The sequence below is a fragment of the Chiroxiphia lanceolata genome, chromosome 13, assembly GCF_009829145.1.
Source record: "Chiroxiphia lanceolata isolate bChiLan1 chromosome 13, bChiLan1.pri, whole genome shotgun sequence".
NCBI classification, from domain to species: Eukaryota; Metazoa; Chordata; class Aves; order Passeriformes; family Pipridae; genus Chiroxiphia; species Chiroxiphia lanceolata.
In genome coordinates this window covers 10,854,682-10,872,831 of record NC_045649.1, presented here as the reverse complement: position 1 = coordinate 10,872,831, position 18,150 = coordinate 10,854,682, and the positions used below count along the sequence as shown (strand labels likewise).

General features: G+C 37.8%; 1 protein-coding gene across 1 annotated transcript in view; it reads right to left on the bottom strand.

Annotated features, from left to right (window-relative positions):
* Window positions 1-2,898: 2,898 nt before the first annotated feature.
* Window positions 2,899-18,150, bottom strand: part of TENT4B (terminal nucleotidyltransferase 4B) — a 42,397-nt gene continuing 27,145 nt past the window's right edge. The window contains 9 exon segments of the mRNA XM_032701200.1: window positions 2,899-5,557; window positions 6,814-6,978; window positions 7,563-7,750; window positions 9,430-9,533; window positions 9,635-9,761; window positions 10,348-10,561; window positions 11,865-11,993; window positions 15,074-15,181; window positions 16,204-16,324. Coding sequence (XP_032557091.1) covers window positions 5,378-5,557; window positions 6,814-6,978; window positions 7,563-7,750; window positions 9,430-9,533; window positions 9,635-9,761; window positions 10,348-10,561; window positions 11,865-11,993; window positions 15,074-15,181; window positions 16,204-16,324 — 1,336 coding nt within the window. The 3' untranslated portion in view covers window positions 2,899-5,377.

Here is an 18,150-nt window from a genome sequence, read left to right as displayed (position 1 = left end):
AAGTTACCACTACCTGAAAGTGTTATTGTCTGCAAACAAACAATGCCACAAGCCAGGAGAATTCAAACTGCCTTTTACAGCTGGAGTACGTGGCTTCGACACAGCACAGAAGCGATGCACTAGATGGTACACGCTGCGGCTCAGACATACTTGAAGTTTTCAGCAATTAGATGGCTTTTTAATGTTATCTTGATGCATACAAATTGATATCATAACATCAATTTAGTAAAACACATTTTGGGATGAAGATGATCTTATATAAATAATTACATTATTTTATAAGTTATTCCTCCCATGCAGTGAAAAATTTTGAAAAGGAAAAGGAAACATGCGTTGAAGGAAGACAATAGGAAAGATTTCTACCTGCTGTTGAGTTAGCCATTGATTTTTCTAACTGAGAATAGTCTTTTCATAGTTACTTATTACCAGGCAACCACAAAGAAGTTTGATTCAAGATCCACTACAGTGAAGAGGGGAAAAAATCCCAACCCAGCCTTGATCAGTCCCTTACTTATTGAAAGAACAAACAACAGTCGTGTTTGGAAACAGGTCACAGAAGGAGGGAAATGCAAACAGCAACCCTTAATGCATAGTCCACCTAAACCACATCATGTTATTTTTGTAAGAGAAGTATTTCTTTTTACTCCTGATGCAACAATCTGTACAGACCAGGAAGGTGGACTTGTTTTGTAGTTTTGTTAGTTTGTTTTTGTAAGATGGGAGCTTTAAGTTCAAACAGATATTTTTGTGTTACACTGCCAGGCAGTATAACCAAGCAATTTGTTTATGTGAATCAAGTTTATTTACAGATTTCACTGTCACCAAATCTAGTAGAGTAAATGAACTTTAAACCTGCGAAAATTCAGCTGAGAGCAGAGATTACTTTCTCCAATAACTATTCAGAAGCATTTGATTGCTTAAGGATCTTTAAGCTCAAGAGTCAAACATTGCTTCATACAGAAGCAAAAGTTGTTTTATATACCCGTAGGAGAACGTTTTATTTATTTTAAACAAGGAAAACACTTACCAGGTCTGCTCTCATGGTTCCTCAGACTCCTCCATCACCACACAAAAGCATTCTTTACAAGTCAGTTCTTGCATGGAGCCAACTGCTTTTTTCTTGCTGGTATTTTGCACTATGGGAAACTACCACTTCATTATACAGAAAGATTTTAAAAAAAAACAACAACCTAGCATCCCAACATTAGGTTGTTGAATAATTTGCACAGAAACTAGCTTCAAATACGGATGTAAGAGGGCTAAGAGGACATATTCCTCCTCCAGCCCACTCAATCAATGGGGTTTATGGTTTTTCCTTAAAAAGCTGCTGTAGCAGCAAGAAATACTCTTCTTAAAGCACTAACAATCTCAATCTCCTTCGTGCTTCACTGAGACCTGTTGCACAGGATTTGATAAATGCTATATTCAGCACCAAATCTCTGGGCTAGGAGATTACTCAAGAAGGGAGTATATGTACCTATTTAGGGGCTGTAACATAAAATAAATTCAGTTATTCCACTAGAACTTTTTAGAAAATAAAGTTGGATCCACACAGTTTTAAGATCTCTCATGAGTTTTAACATCCATCAAGATGTCAAATGGCTGGCTGCATTTATTTACACTGCATTTTTGAGGTAAGACTATTTTCTAATCAGTTGCTCATGTTATATTTAGGATACATTCATGATGATTCCAGATATAAAATAGAAAAGGTCCATTTTGAAAGTACCTCAGAAAAGTTGCCACCAGCCACTGGACCACTAATTATTTTCTACAGATTAAGTTCTAGCAAAAGAAGTTTACTATAAATATTTAAAAACCTGAGCTGTAAATTCTGAGGAAACAGAATCATGTCATGTCTCTCAAACAGGAAGATTTACTTACAGTTCAGCTTCTTTTCTGCCACAAAGTAGAAGACTGACAAAAAACCCTAACAAATACACAGCTTTTAACTATAAACACCATTTGAACAATCTTCTTTTTAAATTTAAAAATCCTTAGAAAATCAATTTAATGCCAAACAAGAAGGTATATAAACATTTCAGCTTATTTATGTATTTCCAGTGGTCTTTGGTAGACTACCAGTGGCAAGACTACAAGAACTTCCAGTATGTGTCCCTAACTGAGCCATGCAAGAAAGGATGGTAACCACAGTTTACAACACACTTCAGTAACATCAGCTGTGCTTCAGGAGCTGCTAATCATGGATTTTAGCTGAAAGTGAATCAAATTAACTCTTGCATGGTTCTACACCACCCTCTCAGTGTGGCAGCTCTGAACAGCTCCTGTCCTGCAGCTCGAGCACTACCCCGAGGCCAAGTTCGGAAGACAAAAAAAAAGGATCCTTCCACAAGCTGCCTATGCATTGTGAGGGGGAAAGTTGGAGAAAAATCATACATTAAGAACCCCCTTTATGCATGTACATTCTTGCATTTAGTCTCAGGCTCACAGACTCTGCTCCAGCTCTCCTGGAAGGAAAAAGAGCAGACCACGGCCACTTGAACAAAGTCAGCTTCCAAACTCCAGGCAGAGGGGCCCAGCACTGAGCTGGGGGAGGACCCAGATACTACAAAAAATGTTACACAGCTCCTCGAGTAGCTGTTTCCACAGTGCTGTGAAGGGGAAAACAGAGTGTCAAGAATGGTGATAAACTGCAGTAGTTAGATTAAACATTTATTTTTCGTATATTCACAAAATCTTCACAAAAGTATTGAAACTCAAAAAGGAATTAGACTTGAGTCAAATACAGAGATGAAATGTACAAGACAAATGAGCAGGCAAACTAAAAGGTCTTGAAAGTATTTTACTTCAGATTGAAAAATGAACAGTTCAACTGTTCCGTTTAAATAAAGATTTGCAAGATATACAGTATTTTATGAATACAATGCTGGTCATTTGAGGCAATGTAAAATACCTCAATTATTCCTTCATGCTTTTTTTTTTTCTTTTTTTTTTCTTTTTTTTTTTTTCTTTTAGAAAGATACTGTTTACCAAAAAGAAACTTGAGCAGTCCAGGAAAAGCTATTTTCCATTAAATTTATGAAAACCATAAATTGAGGCAAACCTAAGATTCCCAATGGAATCAAGATTATCTTCCCGCTACCACCACCTTAAAATTATCACATGCTTATTGGAACACTAATATCTGCACCCTAAGAGTACATTTGCTTTCAACAATGAGGGTGATTCTTTTAAAAACACTTCAGTGTGGTAAATGCGATACAGATCTTTGCAAGTATTAAGTTTTGGAACAGTTTTGCTAATAGCAGCTAACAATACTGGATTAATATAATTTATAAATAATTGTTCCCTAAGCAGTGAACATAAGTCTACACATTCACAATAATCTAAAACAAAATAAATACTTGACTATGCATAATGTGGTACAACTTTTACTAGCTTCTATGAACAAAAGCTGAACATCTTCTTGATAAAATTATCTGATCAAATTAAAATATGAATCTAAAAATTAAAAAAAAATTGTCAAATTAACATCACTTAAGCTTAGTGTTGGAGTAAATCTTATGACTTTCTGTATTTTTGGAATATATATATTTTCCTTTTTGAAGTAAAACACTTTAACACATTGAAAATGTTTATTAATTTAAGTGATAACACCAGTTCTGGTCTTATTTTACTTTAAAAATCATTGCACTCGTAAGTGCCCATTAAAGGTCAGGTTGGTCTGCAGTATTCTGTAAATGTATATGAAAAGAGTTTCTCAAAGCTAACAGTACTTTTTATAAAAGCATCATCTCAGAACCGCTGCATTAAATACAGCCATGCACGCCAAGTACAGACTTTAACAAAATATGTGAAAGTAAATGCCACTTAACTCTCCACCAGCCAAGTGTCCCACCTCCTGTTCCAAGCTATGCCTGTGAGTGCAATTACGATTTCATTCGCAGTCATGGCATCAAAGGTACTGCAACCGAGACTTGTAATGCGACTGAACCACACAAACGGGGAGTTGCAATGAAATGATAACTGGGTCAATGAAGAAATATGATGAGATATGAAAGGTTTGGGTCTTTAAGGCAATACAAAGTATATTTCACTGTTTGAAACGGTTGTTTTGTTTTTTTTAATAATTAAGTGTAAATATAAAAATGCCTAAGAGGGGAGTGAGGAAAAAATATTTTAATTGTAAAATTTACTTAAAGCTTCAACAGTTATCATCTCCTACAGGAGTTAGCAAAAATATAAAAGACAAAAAAACCCAGACCTGGAAGGGGGAGGAAAGGCACAAACAAGGAGGCATGGGATTAAAGCAGCCCAGGAATGCAAACATCTGTAACAAACTGAGTGTCGTTGTTTTGTGTTTTTTAAAACCAAAAAGAAAAAGAAGAAAACAATCACCACCACCAATCAAACGAAAAAACCCCGAGTGGCCCTATGTTGTTTCTTTAAAAAAAAAGAAGAAAGGGTGGAGGAGAGACCACTATGGGGAGGAAGAGAAGGATGCAACTATAAAACCCCATTGCCTGAAATGATGGCACTCTAGAAAACAAGGTGAAGGTTACTTCTCCGAGATGACAAGCTCAGTGTCTACACAAAGTACATGTACACTTTATACAAATGAAAATCTTCATTTGCCACCATGAACCTTTCTGTCAGAGGAACAGCTTTTGCAGATCAAATCTTCTATTAGATCTTCCAAATGCCAAGAAAAGAAATTCTGAGCAATATAACTAGTAATGTCTCTTTATATGGATGTTAAGATGACAATTCAGATTATTTTCCAAACTAATCCTGAGAAAAATTTATGTTTACAATTTAAACAGTAATGTTATGTAAAAAGTATTAACAAATCCACTATTACAAATGTCAGTTTTCCTATATGGTCATCTATATATACACAATAAAATGGTAAGTATATGCAAAAATAATTAAAAAATCATGCACAAATTACTTTCACCTTTAAAGGCTGGGTTTCCCTCAAAATACAATTTTTTGCCTTTTTTTTCCTATTTTTTTGTGTTTTATTTGTTTGTTACCACCCCCTAGACACACTGAGTACTACCTCTACAGGTCAGCATGAGCTGATGGGAATTACATTTATTTTACATTCAAGCTTTTATATCCTAAATGACCCTGTTGTAGCATATGACTTATCAAATGAGCAGCCTTTTTCCTCTTAAAAAAATTTTTTTTTCCTTTTTTTCTCCATTTTTTTCCTTTTTTTTTTTTTTCTTGTTTTTTTTTCTGCAGTGATCAATCTTCATGTTCCGTTCCGTGGCGAGCTGGGAAAAAAAAATGCAGTTGCTAATCTATGTCTGAACAGTCTGAAGCTCCAGAAGAGATCCAAGGAGTCACTATCAAACTATCCTGTAGCATGAGATCATTGCACACAGAAGAACAGTCATAAAGTAGGCAACTATCTACAAAGGTCTGACAGGGCTGCATCTCTCTTGTGTTTCCTCTTTTTGCCGTGGAAAAACTGATGGTGTGATTTGCTGCCTTGATGTTGTTTGTTTGTGACTGAGGTACCGTGGCTTGAGTTTGTTGGACCTTGGAAGCCTTTGTTGGAAGAGCGAAATAACCGTGCAGATCCATGCTGTAACAGAAAGAAAACGTGGTAAATCCCTGATAAAGGGAAAAAAGCGTGGCAATCACACATCCCTGTTTCTGGGTGATGAGGGATGTTCACTTATGAAAACCTTACACTTGAAAAACTTGCTATGGTAGAAGGAGCCTGGCCACTGCTGAGACAGCAGTACAGCACTGCTGATCTTCCACCTGGGTGACTGATAACAAAATGTTCATCTCTAGATCCAAAGCTATGCAGGTCCAGAGAAAAGAGCAGAGCACTTGGAATTTTGGAAAGGATAGAACCGCTCTACTGTTTTACAGAAAAGTAAATCCATAATCCAAGACAGCAGAGGAAGATTGCTCAAATTTCGTCCAGGACTAATTTTACACCACATCTTTTTAGAGATATAGGGTATCTCAGATTGTGCACATTCACATTCCAGCCTGGAATTAGTTCTGCCTAATAACACAAACACACATTAATGGCATAGGCAAGGCCCAGTCTGTGAACTGTCTCATTAGAAGCTAGAGAGAGATCATTAGCAAGGAGAAGGCATGTCTTTAGAATTATTTTCAGGAATAATATTCCAGAAGATTCCAGACTATTTTCAAACATAAAAGTCCTACACTGTGTCCAAGAATAAAATTTAAACAGAATATATCCAAAGTATATTGTATATAGAGAGGCATATAATATTTCCAGAATACTGAGTTGCCATAGAAGCATTCTTAACATGAGAAATCCCTAAATGCACAAGCTCTGGTAGGTGTCATCATAAAGATATTTATCTATGGGGGAAATGAGAGGGGATTTCATGTGTCAGCAAAGAATCTTAATCTCCCTTAATGGAAGGCAGCTCAACAAGAATCAACAGCTAACAGAGCACCCAGAGTTTTAAAAATATATTTTAGCTAACTGTCTTTCACTGAGGGTAAGTTCTCAAATTCTACAGTCAAAACTGGACTGACATGCTTCTTGCAAAGAGGAAATGGGTGCAACACAGCTCTATACTTTTGGCAAATCTAGATGTCCCTAAACAAAAGTCCGTCCAATTTCACCTGCTTTAGGGCTGGGAAAGCCACAGGTGCAAATTCATCTGTGCAAGCTAAAGAAAGAACTAGGTGATTTTAGATAAAAATCAGTGCTGAAAACCTTTTAGTGGGGTAAAGGGGAGGTGAAAAACACAGCATTTCCTTTCCAGAACAAGCTACCCTTCCACAGGGGACATGTGTAATATTCAAATAATCTCTACAGATGTTGTTTTCAAACATTCCACAAACCTGAGATTTGTTCGTGTTGCTGGATGTATTGGCTGTTTGGCTATTTTGTGTTTTCCCACTTGACTGGGAGGATTCCAGTGACACTTCTTGTGACCCCACTCTGTTTGTGGTAGACTGACGACAACTCAGTTGTTTAGAGGTTTTGCAAGGTGTTCCATCAGAATCCTTCAGGAAAATGTAAAGTATTAGTGAGTTTTTCTTAAGAGTAAGTTTCTCCACAAGTGACTTTTCCTTCAAAAATAAAGCTAACAGTGGACAAAACTTAAAATATGTTTAATAGATATTAAAATTCTTTCAATCCAGAATTTTTACTGAGTAAAACAGATTTAAAAATTTATTGATGTGTGATTCTGATTTTGAGATCTGCCTTTTATTTTATTTTTTTAAATAGAATTCCCAAACAGACTTTTTTAAAGCTTTTTGCTTTTTTTTTTTTAAAGCATGTGGCTTGGAATTACCAGTCCTTTTTTTTTTTGTTTTTGAAATACCATTTTCCCCGAGAAAAGAGAGCTATGGAACTTATTATCTACTACATTTACTCTCTACATGTATTGTGTCAAAACCACACTGCAACTTATATGTGTAGAAATTGCATAAGAGTTAACATCTTATGCAAGTTAGGATTCTGGATGAAATAACTACTTAGGACTCCAAGCTTCCGAAATGTATTCTGTGGCAATCCAAATCAGGGGGGGGAAAAACCAAAATGAAATAAAAAAAAAAAAGGTCAGAAAACCTTCAATACTTACTACATCACTAGAGCTGGACAGTGTAGATGATGATGATGATAAAGGACCTGATGAAGAATTTGAAGAATGTTTACTAAGTGTTTCTGAAGTTTTATTTCTAGGTTTTCCCAGTGCTTCATTCTCTTCAGCAAGGTTATTGTTGCATTTGTCTAGCTGCTGAGTATCTACTATCAAGGTTACTCCATTGCCTAGCAAAAACAAAACAGAAGCATCACCACACATTAACTGCTAAAGTATGTTGCCTTGGGTTTCTATAACATACCCACTAAGATACATAAAGCCTGTTACATCCTGCAGGACATGCACACCAAACACAGGCAGACACACGTGAGGGTCTCTGTGTGCACACGCTGCAGGCAGCACCTCACAGAGGGCGTGGTGGCTTCTCAACAACAACATTAATGCACACTATGAAAACCTGGGCACTGCCCATGGTTCAGGATGGAAATTAGAGCAATAACACACAGAAGAAGGCAGTAACAAAGTTCAGATGGGCTGCTTTAGATTGTCTCATGCCATGCTTCAACAGCGTTTAAATACGGAGGTGTAAATTCTGTTCCTATATGCCCAATACTCAGCAACTCCCATTTTTCTTCTGCTGGAGCTGATAGGATCAGAAGAACTCTAAATAAGTCTCATTGCTTTGTACGAATTCCTACACTGAAGATAAAAGATACAGAACTCTGATATCTCACTAACTTCTGCCTTAAATAAGAAAAAAAAAAGAACTGGAACTTAAACCCAAACTAAATCTACAAGACAACCACCGTAACTGTCACCATTACCTGCCTGATATGGGGTTATTTTTATTTTTTTAATTGCTGTTTTATCTCACATAGGACACTTAGGAGTTCCCTCTGATTTACATAACATACATTTGTTGCCCCACTAGCTGTATTTGTATGGAGGTAGCTAACAGGGAGCTAAGGATTCCTTGCAGGATTGACCAGCAGTTCTCTGCCATTCCTGGGGGCACAGTAGGGCCACAAGGGCCTGAGAGAACACAAATGGCCCAGAGCACATTTAAGTGACAGGTACAGTGACAGAAATCACTAACACAGGTTTTAAAAACAAACAAACAAAATCCCAACACTGGGGAAAGACTGGGTAGTTGCATCATGTACTCTGATTAATCCCTTACAAGAGAAGACTTGTAGTAGGCAACATTCTAAAATTAATTGGAGACTATTAAAATTAATTTTAGTTTCAAAACTTTCAGACAGCAGATACACCTACACCAAAAGTGGCAACTGACTGCTGAAGTCAGCAGATGGGCAGTGGATTAAAGATGATTTTAAAAGACATTGTAACCAAGTTCTCTCCATAGATTTTGTGTTTCCATTTGTTAAAACAAAAATAATGATTGATATTTCAGGATTTTCCTGTTTAAAAGGCTTATTCCACTTATATGGTCAGTCTTGGATTAAATATTGCTTCTGTACACATATGATATGTTACACTTTAAAATGAAAAATAAAAGAACAGAAGGTTAGTACTCAGATTTAAACTATCATTCCCAGTAATCCTTTTTAAAACCTTGTCCACATTTAAAGGACAAAGGAAGTGTGAGACTGACAACATGGTAATTTAAATTGGAAGTTTTTCCAAAGTCTCCTTTTGGAAGGCAGCACTCTGTACAGAGCTCTCTATTGACCAAATCTATCGCAGTAGAATAAAGATGAGGCCATTTTACTCTTGTACAAATCTAACTTCTCTGGATGAAATGAGGAGAATACTGAACAAAAAAACGGAAATTCCTACTAAGATGCACACATTGCCTTATGTGAGGCAAAAGCAACAATAAAATCTGTATGATCAAAATGGGCAGGAAATTTCCCAATCTCAGCCCAGCTGAGTCAAAACTTACCATTACACGAAGACTCTGTCCTGCTCTGCATTCCCCACTGCTTGGATATCCAGTCTCTGTATGTGGCCACTTCTTGTGTTACTCTAATTATTCTCCCTAATATACTGTAAACCAGGAAAAATACAAAACCATCACCACAATTAATTTTTAAGACACACAAAAATATAAGCAATTAATGTCTGAGATTTAGACATGGAGAATTTACCTTTCTGTTTCGTTGTTAGGATAATATTTAGCTATTGGGGAAACTGCATGGCTCAGAACGACATAGGCATAATCAAAAGCCTGTTTCACTTGCATGGCACCATAGGAACTCCTCCCAACATCATTACCTTAAAACAAGAATATAAATAAATAAGATTGAAACTGTGGTTATCGCCCTTCACACAGGAGACAGTAGCATTTTTTTAAAATTGCCTTTAAGTCCCAACTAACTGCAATTACCTGTTGTAGAATAGGATTACTAAAGCATAAATATTTGAAAGAGCTTAGAAGATCTACAGATATTTACATGCACAGAAGTCCAAACCAGCAATTCTCTGAGTAAAAGTGCAATACATGAGGGAAAAAAATAAAATAAATAAATTACAAAAAAATAACTAAAATCCTGTACTGCATATATTACACGTATAAAAGTAGTGTCCTGGATGACATTTTTCTAGATCAGAAGTGTGTTAACACTCTTCTTGAAACTGCCCCTGACTTGCCACTTCAGCAGCCACCTGTATGCTGAGTTTGTCTTGTGCTCCTACACATGAACGAGATGTTTCTGTTTGGTTCTTGGTGGTCGTTCCATCTGTTATGTATCTACAGACATACAGTCATATATCTAATTCTTTGATTTAACTCCACTGGATTAAGGACTCCCCCAACCTTTCTTTTGTACTCTGTATGTTAAATCTTGCTTTATGAGGCTACCTGGCTGTAAGGGATCCTCGATATACAGCATTGATGGTCTGTAGCCATCCAGCATGCTTTTCTGCACTTCATCCTTGGCAACGTAAGAGCCACCATCCTTTATTCGGATTCCAGTCTTCAGATAATTGAAGTGACGTCCATATAATTCAAAAAACTCTATTAAAAGAACACCATAGTTGGCATTGGGCATACAGGCATCTTCCCTGGGATGCAGCTATTAAGAAGAGAGAAAAAAAAAAATCATTTTCTTAAGACTTCAAGTTTCAAGTGCCTTTAAGTGTCTTCTCTTTTTCACAGCAAACATATCTAAATGCAGTAATAAATAATAATAAAACATAATATATAAAGCTAATATGTCTAAATATAGTATTGTCTCTTGATAAAGCAATTTTGCATCTTGAAATCAAGATGCTATGAAAACTTTTATAAACTAATTACCTCTTTAAAAAAAAGGCTGTCAAGCATTAACATTTTTGTATTTGAACTTTCAGTCCAGTAAGTGAACTTCCAGCACTAATGGCTGAGTTCTTGTGAAAAAGCAAAGATATGTGCACCTCACAAACCTGGGTCTGCAATACAAATACAGGCTTCTCATGTGCACAGCTATACCCATGGTTCCCTCTGCTGTTAAAGTATGCAGCCTGAGAAACTATGAACAAAACCAGCTCCTAATTTTAACGTAATAGAAAACATGATTTCTTTTCTTTTCCTTCTTGCAGGACCAAATGGAAGTGCTATTAGTCAATATAAGAAAAACTGGGGTTGGGAGAGATTTCAGTTTCTCTTAAAAAGATAGGTCTGTTGCCTTAATTTCTTTTGTGCTCAGCAGGCAACTGCAATAGCATTAGGCAAATGCTGAGCTCCAGTTCCAGGCTCAGGTTTAAAAGTAACTACAATCTGGAAAAGTACAGACTTACAGACCCATAGTTATACAGTTACATTTAGTTCAGGAAGAAGAATGAGGCTGATACAGCCAGAAATCACTACTTCGTATTTCTACAGTATTTTCTTCCCCCAGGCACAACAATATAGATTTAGCTCATGCATTTTGCCCTATTAGATTCAAGAGAAAGTTGTAAAACACATTTAGAAACCTAGACAAACAACTACAATTCCATTGCATTCATTAAAGCAGGTACAGGGCACATGACCTGGAAATCAAGTGTTATAAAGGACAGCTGCAGGCAACACCAACCTTATGGAGCTTTTTCCAAATAAGTTACACAACATTCAAGTTGGTTTAGGATGAATGTCAAGATCATAGGTATCAATATTGTATGTCAGTATCACGTGTATCAGTGTCTGGCACTGATACACCAACAGATGTTCTAAACATCTTTCAGACCAAAAGTATGAAAGAACAGCAGACAGGTGGGATGTATCCATTTTTAAATGAAAAGGGGGTGCAAAACCACAAACGTGATAGTTTAAATGATTAAATTTAAGGGTTGATCAAATTTCTTCTGAAGGTGATGTCCTTATGCCCCAGTGGTACCCACAGATTCCATGGAGCTTACCTGAAGGAAACTGACAGCCATTAAAAAAAGACTATAAGAACCGATTCCACCTGTAAATACTTCATTGAGGTCCCTCTGCAACAGGAACTGCTTCAATACTAAAACTAGAAATGGTAATACAGGATATTTCTGAAAGAGAAAAGCAAAGATGTTATGACCCTGTGGTGCATGATTACAATGGATGCTAAGAGAGCATATTGAAACTATCTGTTATATTCAGCCTTACAGCCATGTACAATTCTAAGCTATTATTTTAGTAACAGGGGAGAAGCCAAGTGCTCTGCCTGTGATCAATACGGTTATTTACCTCTTCAACTCTGGTGGCAGATATTAACAACAGAAAAAAGATCATAAAGTAAGAATTATTTGGTTTGAATACATAAATACACTTGCTTTTCTCCTACAAATGAAAAGGATTGTAAAGGAAGAACTATGGAGATATCCACACCTGTAACAAAAACTTCCTGCTACGACGGTGGTGATAGACCAAAATGGGCTGAGATTTCTGTCCTGCAAGTACTTCAGATGCCCAGAGTTACAAAAAGCCCTTCAAAATTAGTAAACTCAGATAACATTTTCAAAGGAGCCAAATACCTACCTCTGGATACCCGGTCCTTTGATAGGTTTATCCACATGGATTCCCTTAGAGGTGTGCATACACTGCACATGCAGAGAACATGGACCCTTTGGACAGCAGTGGAGGCTATGCCTGCACTCTGTACACCCCCTCACAGGGGAGGGGCAAAAGAGGCTCAATAATATCACTTTTATGAACACAGAGCCAAAAAGTTCCTTAGTGTCAGAGATGAGATGTGGATCATGATGTCTGTGATTGCAGAAGATTACAGGGAAAGAAGAATTTTGCTAAAAACTTCTCTGCATGAGCCTTATGGTGAGTATTGGGAGCCCTATTTAACTGAAGATCCCCAAATCCTTTTTTTGAACTATTAAGAACTTACAAGCTGAAGTGCTGAATAACAGTGTGTACCAAAATTCAAAGACAGGATTGTTCTCAGGAAACTGAATACTCAAAGAGAAATAGGCATTTCCAAGGCTAATACTGAATATGACACCTCAGTTAGACACTGAAGGTCATGTGGGACAAAATAAGACCCATGAGAATGCCCTGCACATGTTTTATGGAGAGTGCCTCAAGAACACCAGTGAAGTCCCTTGGCAAGTACACGTCAGGATTTCTCCCAGCTAAACACAGGACCCCCCACAGCAGCCATGTGCCACCTCCCTGCCACACCAGGCTCAGCTCAAGGCCAGCTCTGGGGTGGCACAGCTGCTCAGCCTTGGCTCAGGCTGCTATGAAAACAGCTGTGTGGGAAAGCACCGGGAAGCCTTGTTGGGAGTCCCTCCACTTTGCTGGAGAGCTGCCTCCCATCTCAGTGGTTCCCCGTGCTGTCTGCCTGAGCCCTGCTGCTCCGCACTGGTGCTGATCCTGACCCTAAATCCTGACCCTAACCATGGACTAGGTGTCCTCAGCCTCAACATCCTCACTGGGGAGTTGTCTGTCAGGCACTGGCCAGGCTGTGAGCTTACCCCAAGTACTGTCACCAAAGCTGCTCAGCAATGTGGGGCCCTGTCCCACACCTGCCCAGCTGCCAAAGACAGCTCCCACTCATTCCCTAAGGCACAGCCCCCTCTCACCATGTCCTGACCCAAGGCCAAAGGGTTACAAATAACCCAGGCAACAGGAACACGCTAACACCTTTTTCTTTTTTAACACATAAAATGCCTTCAGGCTCTCATGAGAAGACTATCTCCTACCTTGAAATTCAGAAGCAAATAGGCAATTTTGGGAAAGTATGCAGGGCTTTATGGACATGGTTAAAAATAAACTTGTATGTGGAGTGTAATAGAAATACAGTCCCTGCCTTGTGGCAGAAAACCAAACAGCCCGTTCACCACGAGGCAACATTACAGTGTAAAAACTGAAGTCAGCTTTTCAGCTGAATTTCAGGTATCTCTGCTACGACAGAGATTCTGGGCACCTTCTTTCCCCAACAAGGAGCTACACAACACAACTTCTGTTCATCAGACTGAGGCTGAGAGACGAAAGGTCTCTGAACCCACCCCACCCTCTGACTCTGAGCCTGGGTGCAAGAGGCCTCACACCAGCAGGGGCTCAAGCAGAAGATTCATAAACACTATGAAGAGAGGAAGTCAGATGATTCTACTAAATTTAAGGACAGAGATTTTTCTCCTGTGTCCTTCTACAGGTTAAAGAAATAGATATTGCACAAGCAAACTGAGCTACTTTCATACTTGCTACTAAACACACATAAAGGAACTGAAGACTATCAAGTTGAATGCCATATGTTCCAACTCGTCAGCAATTAAAAATCTCCCCAAATTTAGAAGACTCAATGACATTATTAAAGCAGATGTATATGATTTTAAAACCTTTATGACTGAAAGTAAAGTGCTTGCTTTATTCAGATTTATGGAGTTTTCTGAAGTATTACGTATCTAGCTACCGAAATATTTTTTGGTTAAAGTAAAAAAACAGTCAGTAATAGAACAGTAATACCTAAGCACTTCAGTGAGACAACTGCACTTCAACTTCCCTAAACAGAATATGAAAATCCAAGAAAAATTATCTACTGCTTTTATGAAACATTTACTGTGAGTGTCCAATGCACTGTATAGGGGAAGGGAAGGAAAGGAAAACAGTGTAATGATACTTCAAAACTTTAAATACAAAAGCACATTAATCCTAACAAAATGATCCTATATATTAAACAAAAAATAACTGTAATGTACCTATTATACACGTACTAGTGAATCTCTGAACACTAAGTTTAATTTATTCTACTTCGTTAGCATTGTATGCCGAAACAATATTCAGTCCAGAACAAGATGATTCTTACTTCCTCAGAAATGTGTGGTTATTACTAATTTTAAGTTCAATGAACTTAAGAGCAGAACATTAAAAGAGCAGAACATTTAAGACAGAGATTAGTGCATTTTCCTTAATCGTTGTACATTAAGGCCACTCCATACTTTCTTTGTATATTTTAATATCATTGTGCCTTTTAAGGCAATATGCCTAAAACTTCAGAACATCCCTCAGTAGTATCAGACAACAAAAAATAACAGTGAAAGTGTATCTCTAGTAAGGATGCAGTCAAAGTAAAACAGGAAATAAAGTTAAGTTATCAAATAGTCAACTCTGTAGTTCTATTATAGTGTTGCCTAACCTTGATAAAATCTTTGATGAGCTGGGCTGCTTTAACTCCATTCTGTACATTAAAGCTTATATCAACTTTTACTTCAGTGAAGGAATCTGTCAGTTTAATAATAGGTACCTGCAAAAAAGAAGACAGGTTAAGTCAATACAGATTTCCAAGACACATTTGGTTTCATTTATTCTTAAATGCACCAGTAAAACTGAAATGTTTTATGAATTTGTAGAGAGGAAGTAGGCAGAGAAATCAGGACTCCTATTTATGAACTCACTCTCCTTGCCAATCTGTTTACTTAAACTTTACTTTTCTAACTCATAAACACTATTTTCAATTTACTGTCCTGTTGAACAGAACACTTCACCTTCCATAATAAATTTTTGACTGGTTTGGGTCAGTAGCTGGTGCAGCAGCTCAGCTCTGGTGGGAACCACAGACACCAGGGGGAGACAAACTCTGAAGAAACACAGAGAAATGGTACCAGAGACTCCAGAACTGACACAACTCCTGTCACTGGGGTCATCACTCCCTCACCAAAACTGATTCAAACAATAAGCACAGAATAGTGAGACCATTCTGATGTATCGCCTCCTGAGTGGTTGCCAAATTACCTTTCTCTACTAATAATAGCTATGAATTAGACACCTGATAAAACCCCAACACTCTTACATACTCTCAAAATTAGCAAAAGGTAGGAAATTATAACAATCAATCCTATTCTGTGCATGACATAGCATTACCTCTTTATGCAAGAATGTACATACTATTTTTATATGAAAATTTATTTTGCCTGCTTACTTGTAAAAAGAAAAAATAAATAATTTACTTATGTAAAAACTCAATCAGAAATTCATAACATTTAATCACATAAATTCACAACAATGACTAGTCTAATCTCTCTTAAGAGTAAGTGTATGTTGTGCATATGGGATACCAGATGATTTCCCCAACAGAAGAAATACTTGTTATTGCACTATCAAATATTTTTCAGTAGTAAAATACTTACTTAAAAAAGTTCTACTGGTTCTATTTCAAATTTAATATAAAAAAATAGTTTCTTCTTATAAAAATTCATTCTCTTCCCAAAGATCTTTGATTTGAAATTTAGCTTCTAACAAGGAAATACCCTCTTCCCCCAAACTTACAGTTGCTTTATCTAAAACCTTTACTGAGTTTTCATCTGCTACATTGTGCTTTCTGAGAGCTTCTTCCAGGGTCCAAAGCGGTAATGCCTCCCATTTTCCAAACACAACTAAATCTATATCACTGAAATGGGAAAAAAAAAATTATTCAAATTAAAAGACCAAGACACTAAAAATATAAACAATTGACATCTATACACCCCTAGAATAAAGCTGACAGAACGTAGCTTAACCCAATAATTAATTCGTAATTTTCTGAGGAAATGGGTGGGGATGGACTTTTACACTTGGGGAAATACAGAATACCAAGGGGAGGGGACACAGATACACAAATCAGTTGGGCTGAAAAGCCTAAGATTAGTCTCCTCAGGCCACACTGTGAGTAGAGAGGGATCAGCTTCTTCAAAGTAATTCAGAGCAAGAAATGAACTTGTGAATCACCATCCTTGGGCTCTATTAACTAGTAATGCCAATTTAACAATCTGTCACTGAAAGGGCAAGTCCTGTTCCCCATCCTCTACTCCCAGATGCACAGCCCTGTCTCCTCCTTTGTTCTAGGTCTGGTGGTTGCCTAAGCCACAGCAAATCAGTTCAACCTATTAATTGGTCTGGCAGAAACCTTCTTCATCCCCTCTTAATGAGCCCCCAAAGCATTCTGAGGTAATTTCCTGTCTCTTTGCATCTCAAAGTTGGTTTTCTGGATGATCAGAGCACCAATGGGCACATGGCAAGCAGCTGTCCTGTAGTGCCAAGAACAGGGAGCAGGGAAAGGAAAACTTTGACTTTGACTTTGGTGACTTTGACTTCAGGAAGCAACAAGCTGTTAAATGAAAACAAACCACCTAATTAATTTCACTCATTAACTCAGCTCCTTGAAGAGGTGTCTCCATCCCACTACACTTCCTCCCTATGCACACACATTCATTTGACTACACAGGGAGCTGACACCCTAATTCAGTCCCCAAACCCAAACTCAAAAGGTGGTTGGTGTCCCAGTCGAAGCCCGTGATGGCTACTGTGAGATCCTGAGCTTTTTCCTCTTTGCTCCCCTATTCTTTGATTTCCCTGCTTGGCTGGGAACACAAAGGAGGTGAGCATGTAAACCTATAGTTATGCCAGCAGGACACTTCAATGATACAGAAAACTGCATAACAGAAAACAAAAATATTTAGGAATGCTTCCTCCCCCCCACCCTCCCAAGATTCTACAGGTCTGCTGATTCACAAACAACACTGCTTTAACAATCTCAAAGAAACTACATCTGCATTAGAGGAACAAGTTCTTGCCAACAAGCAGTGCCGGCAGCAGTTCAGCAGCAGTTCAGCCACAGACCATCTGTCTGACAAGGACAGCTTTCAGAAAACTACGTTCAAAACTAGCTTGGAGAGCAGGAAATGCTGCTGGACATTTCTCTTCTAATCTAAATTAGTGTTAAACCCACTGCTGACAGTTAATAACAGGAGGCCTTTTTCTGATGCACACCAAAACAGAAAAAGTAGCTCTGTTGCCACCCTGAGTAGAGATACTGCCTGCAAAAGAACAGAGATCCAGCAGCTAAACAACTGTGTGCACAAACCTTCAACATGAGCTTAAGTAAATGGATATAAGGCAAATTCTTACACAGAGAAACAGGATTAAAAAAAACACTGTAGGTCTTCCTGAATCCCAGAGCCTGAAATCTAAACTAACTATACAGTTACTGACAGGTCAGGAAAACCCAGGGAGAAGAGAAGCTTTGATAGAAGGCAACAGTGAATTAATGACCAGCACAAATGCGGGTTATTTTGGAAGTCTGGCAAGCACCGCCACAGGAACGTGTTTTTGTGGGTTTATGTACTGTTTGAAGTATCTGCATTTGTTCTTCCCCAGCAACCTCAGCTGAAACAAATACTGAAGCAAGGCAGTATACGAAATTAAACAGACAACAGCAAAGCATTTTTGTTACATCAG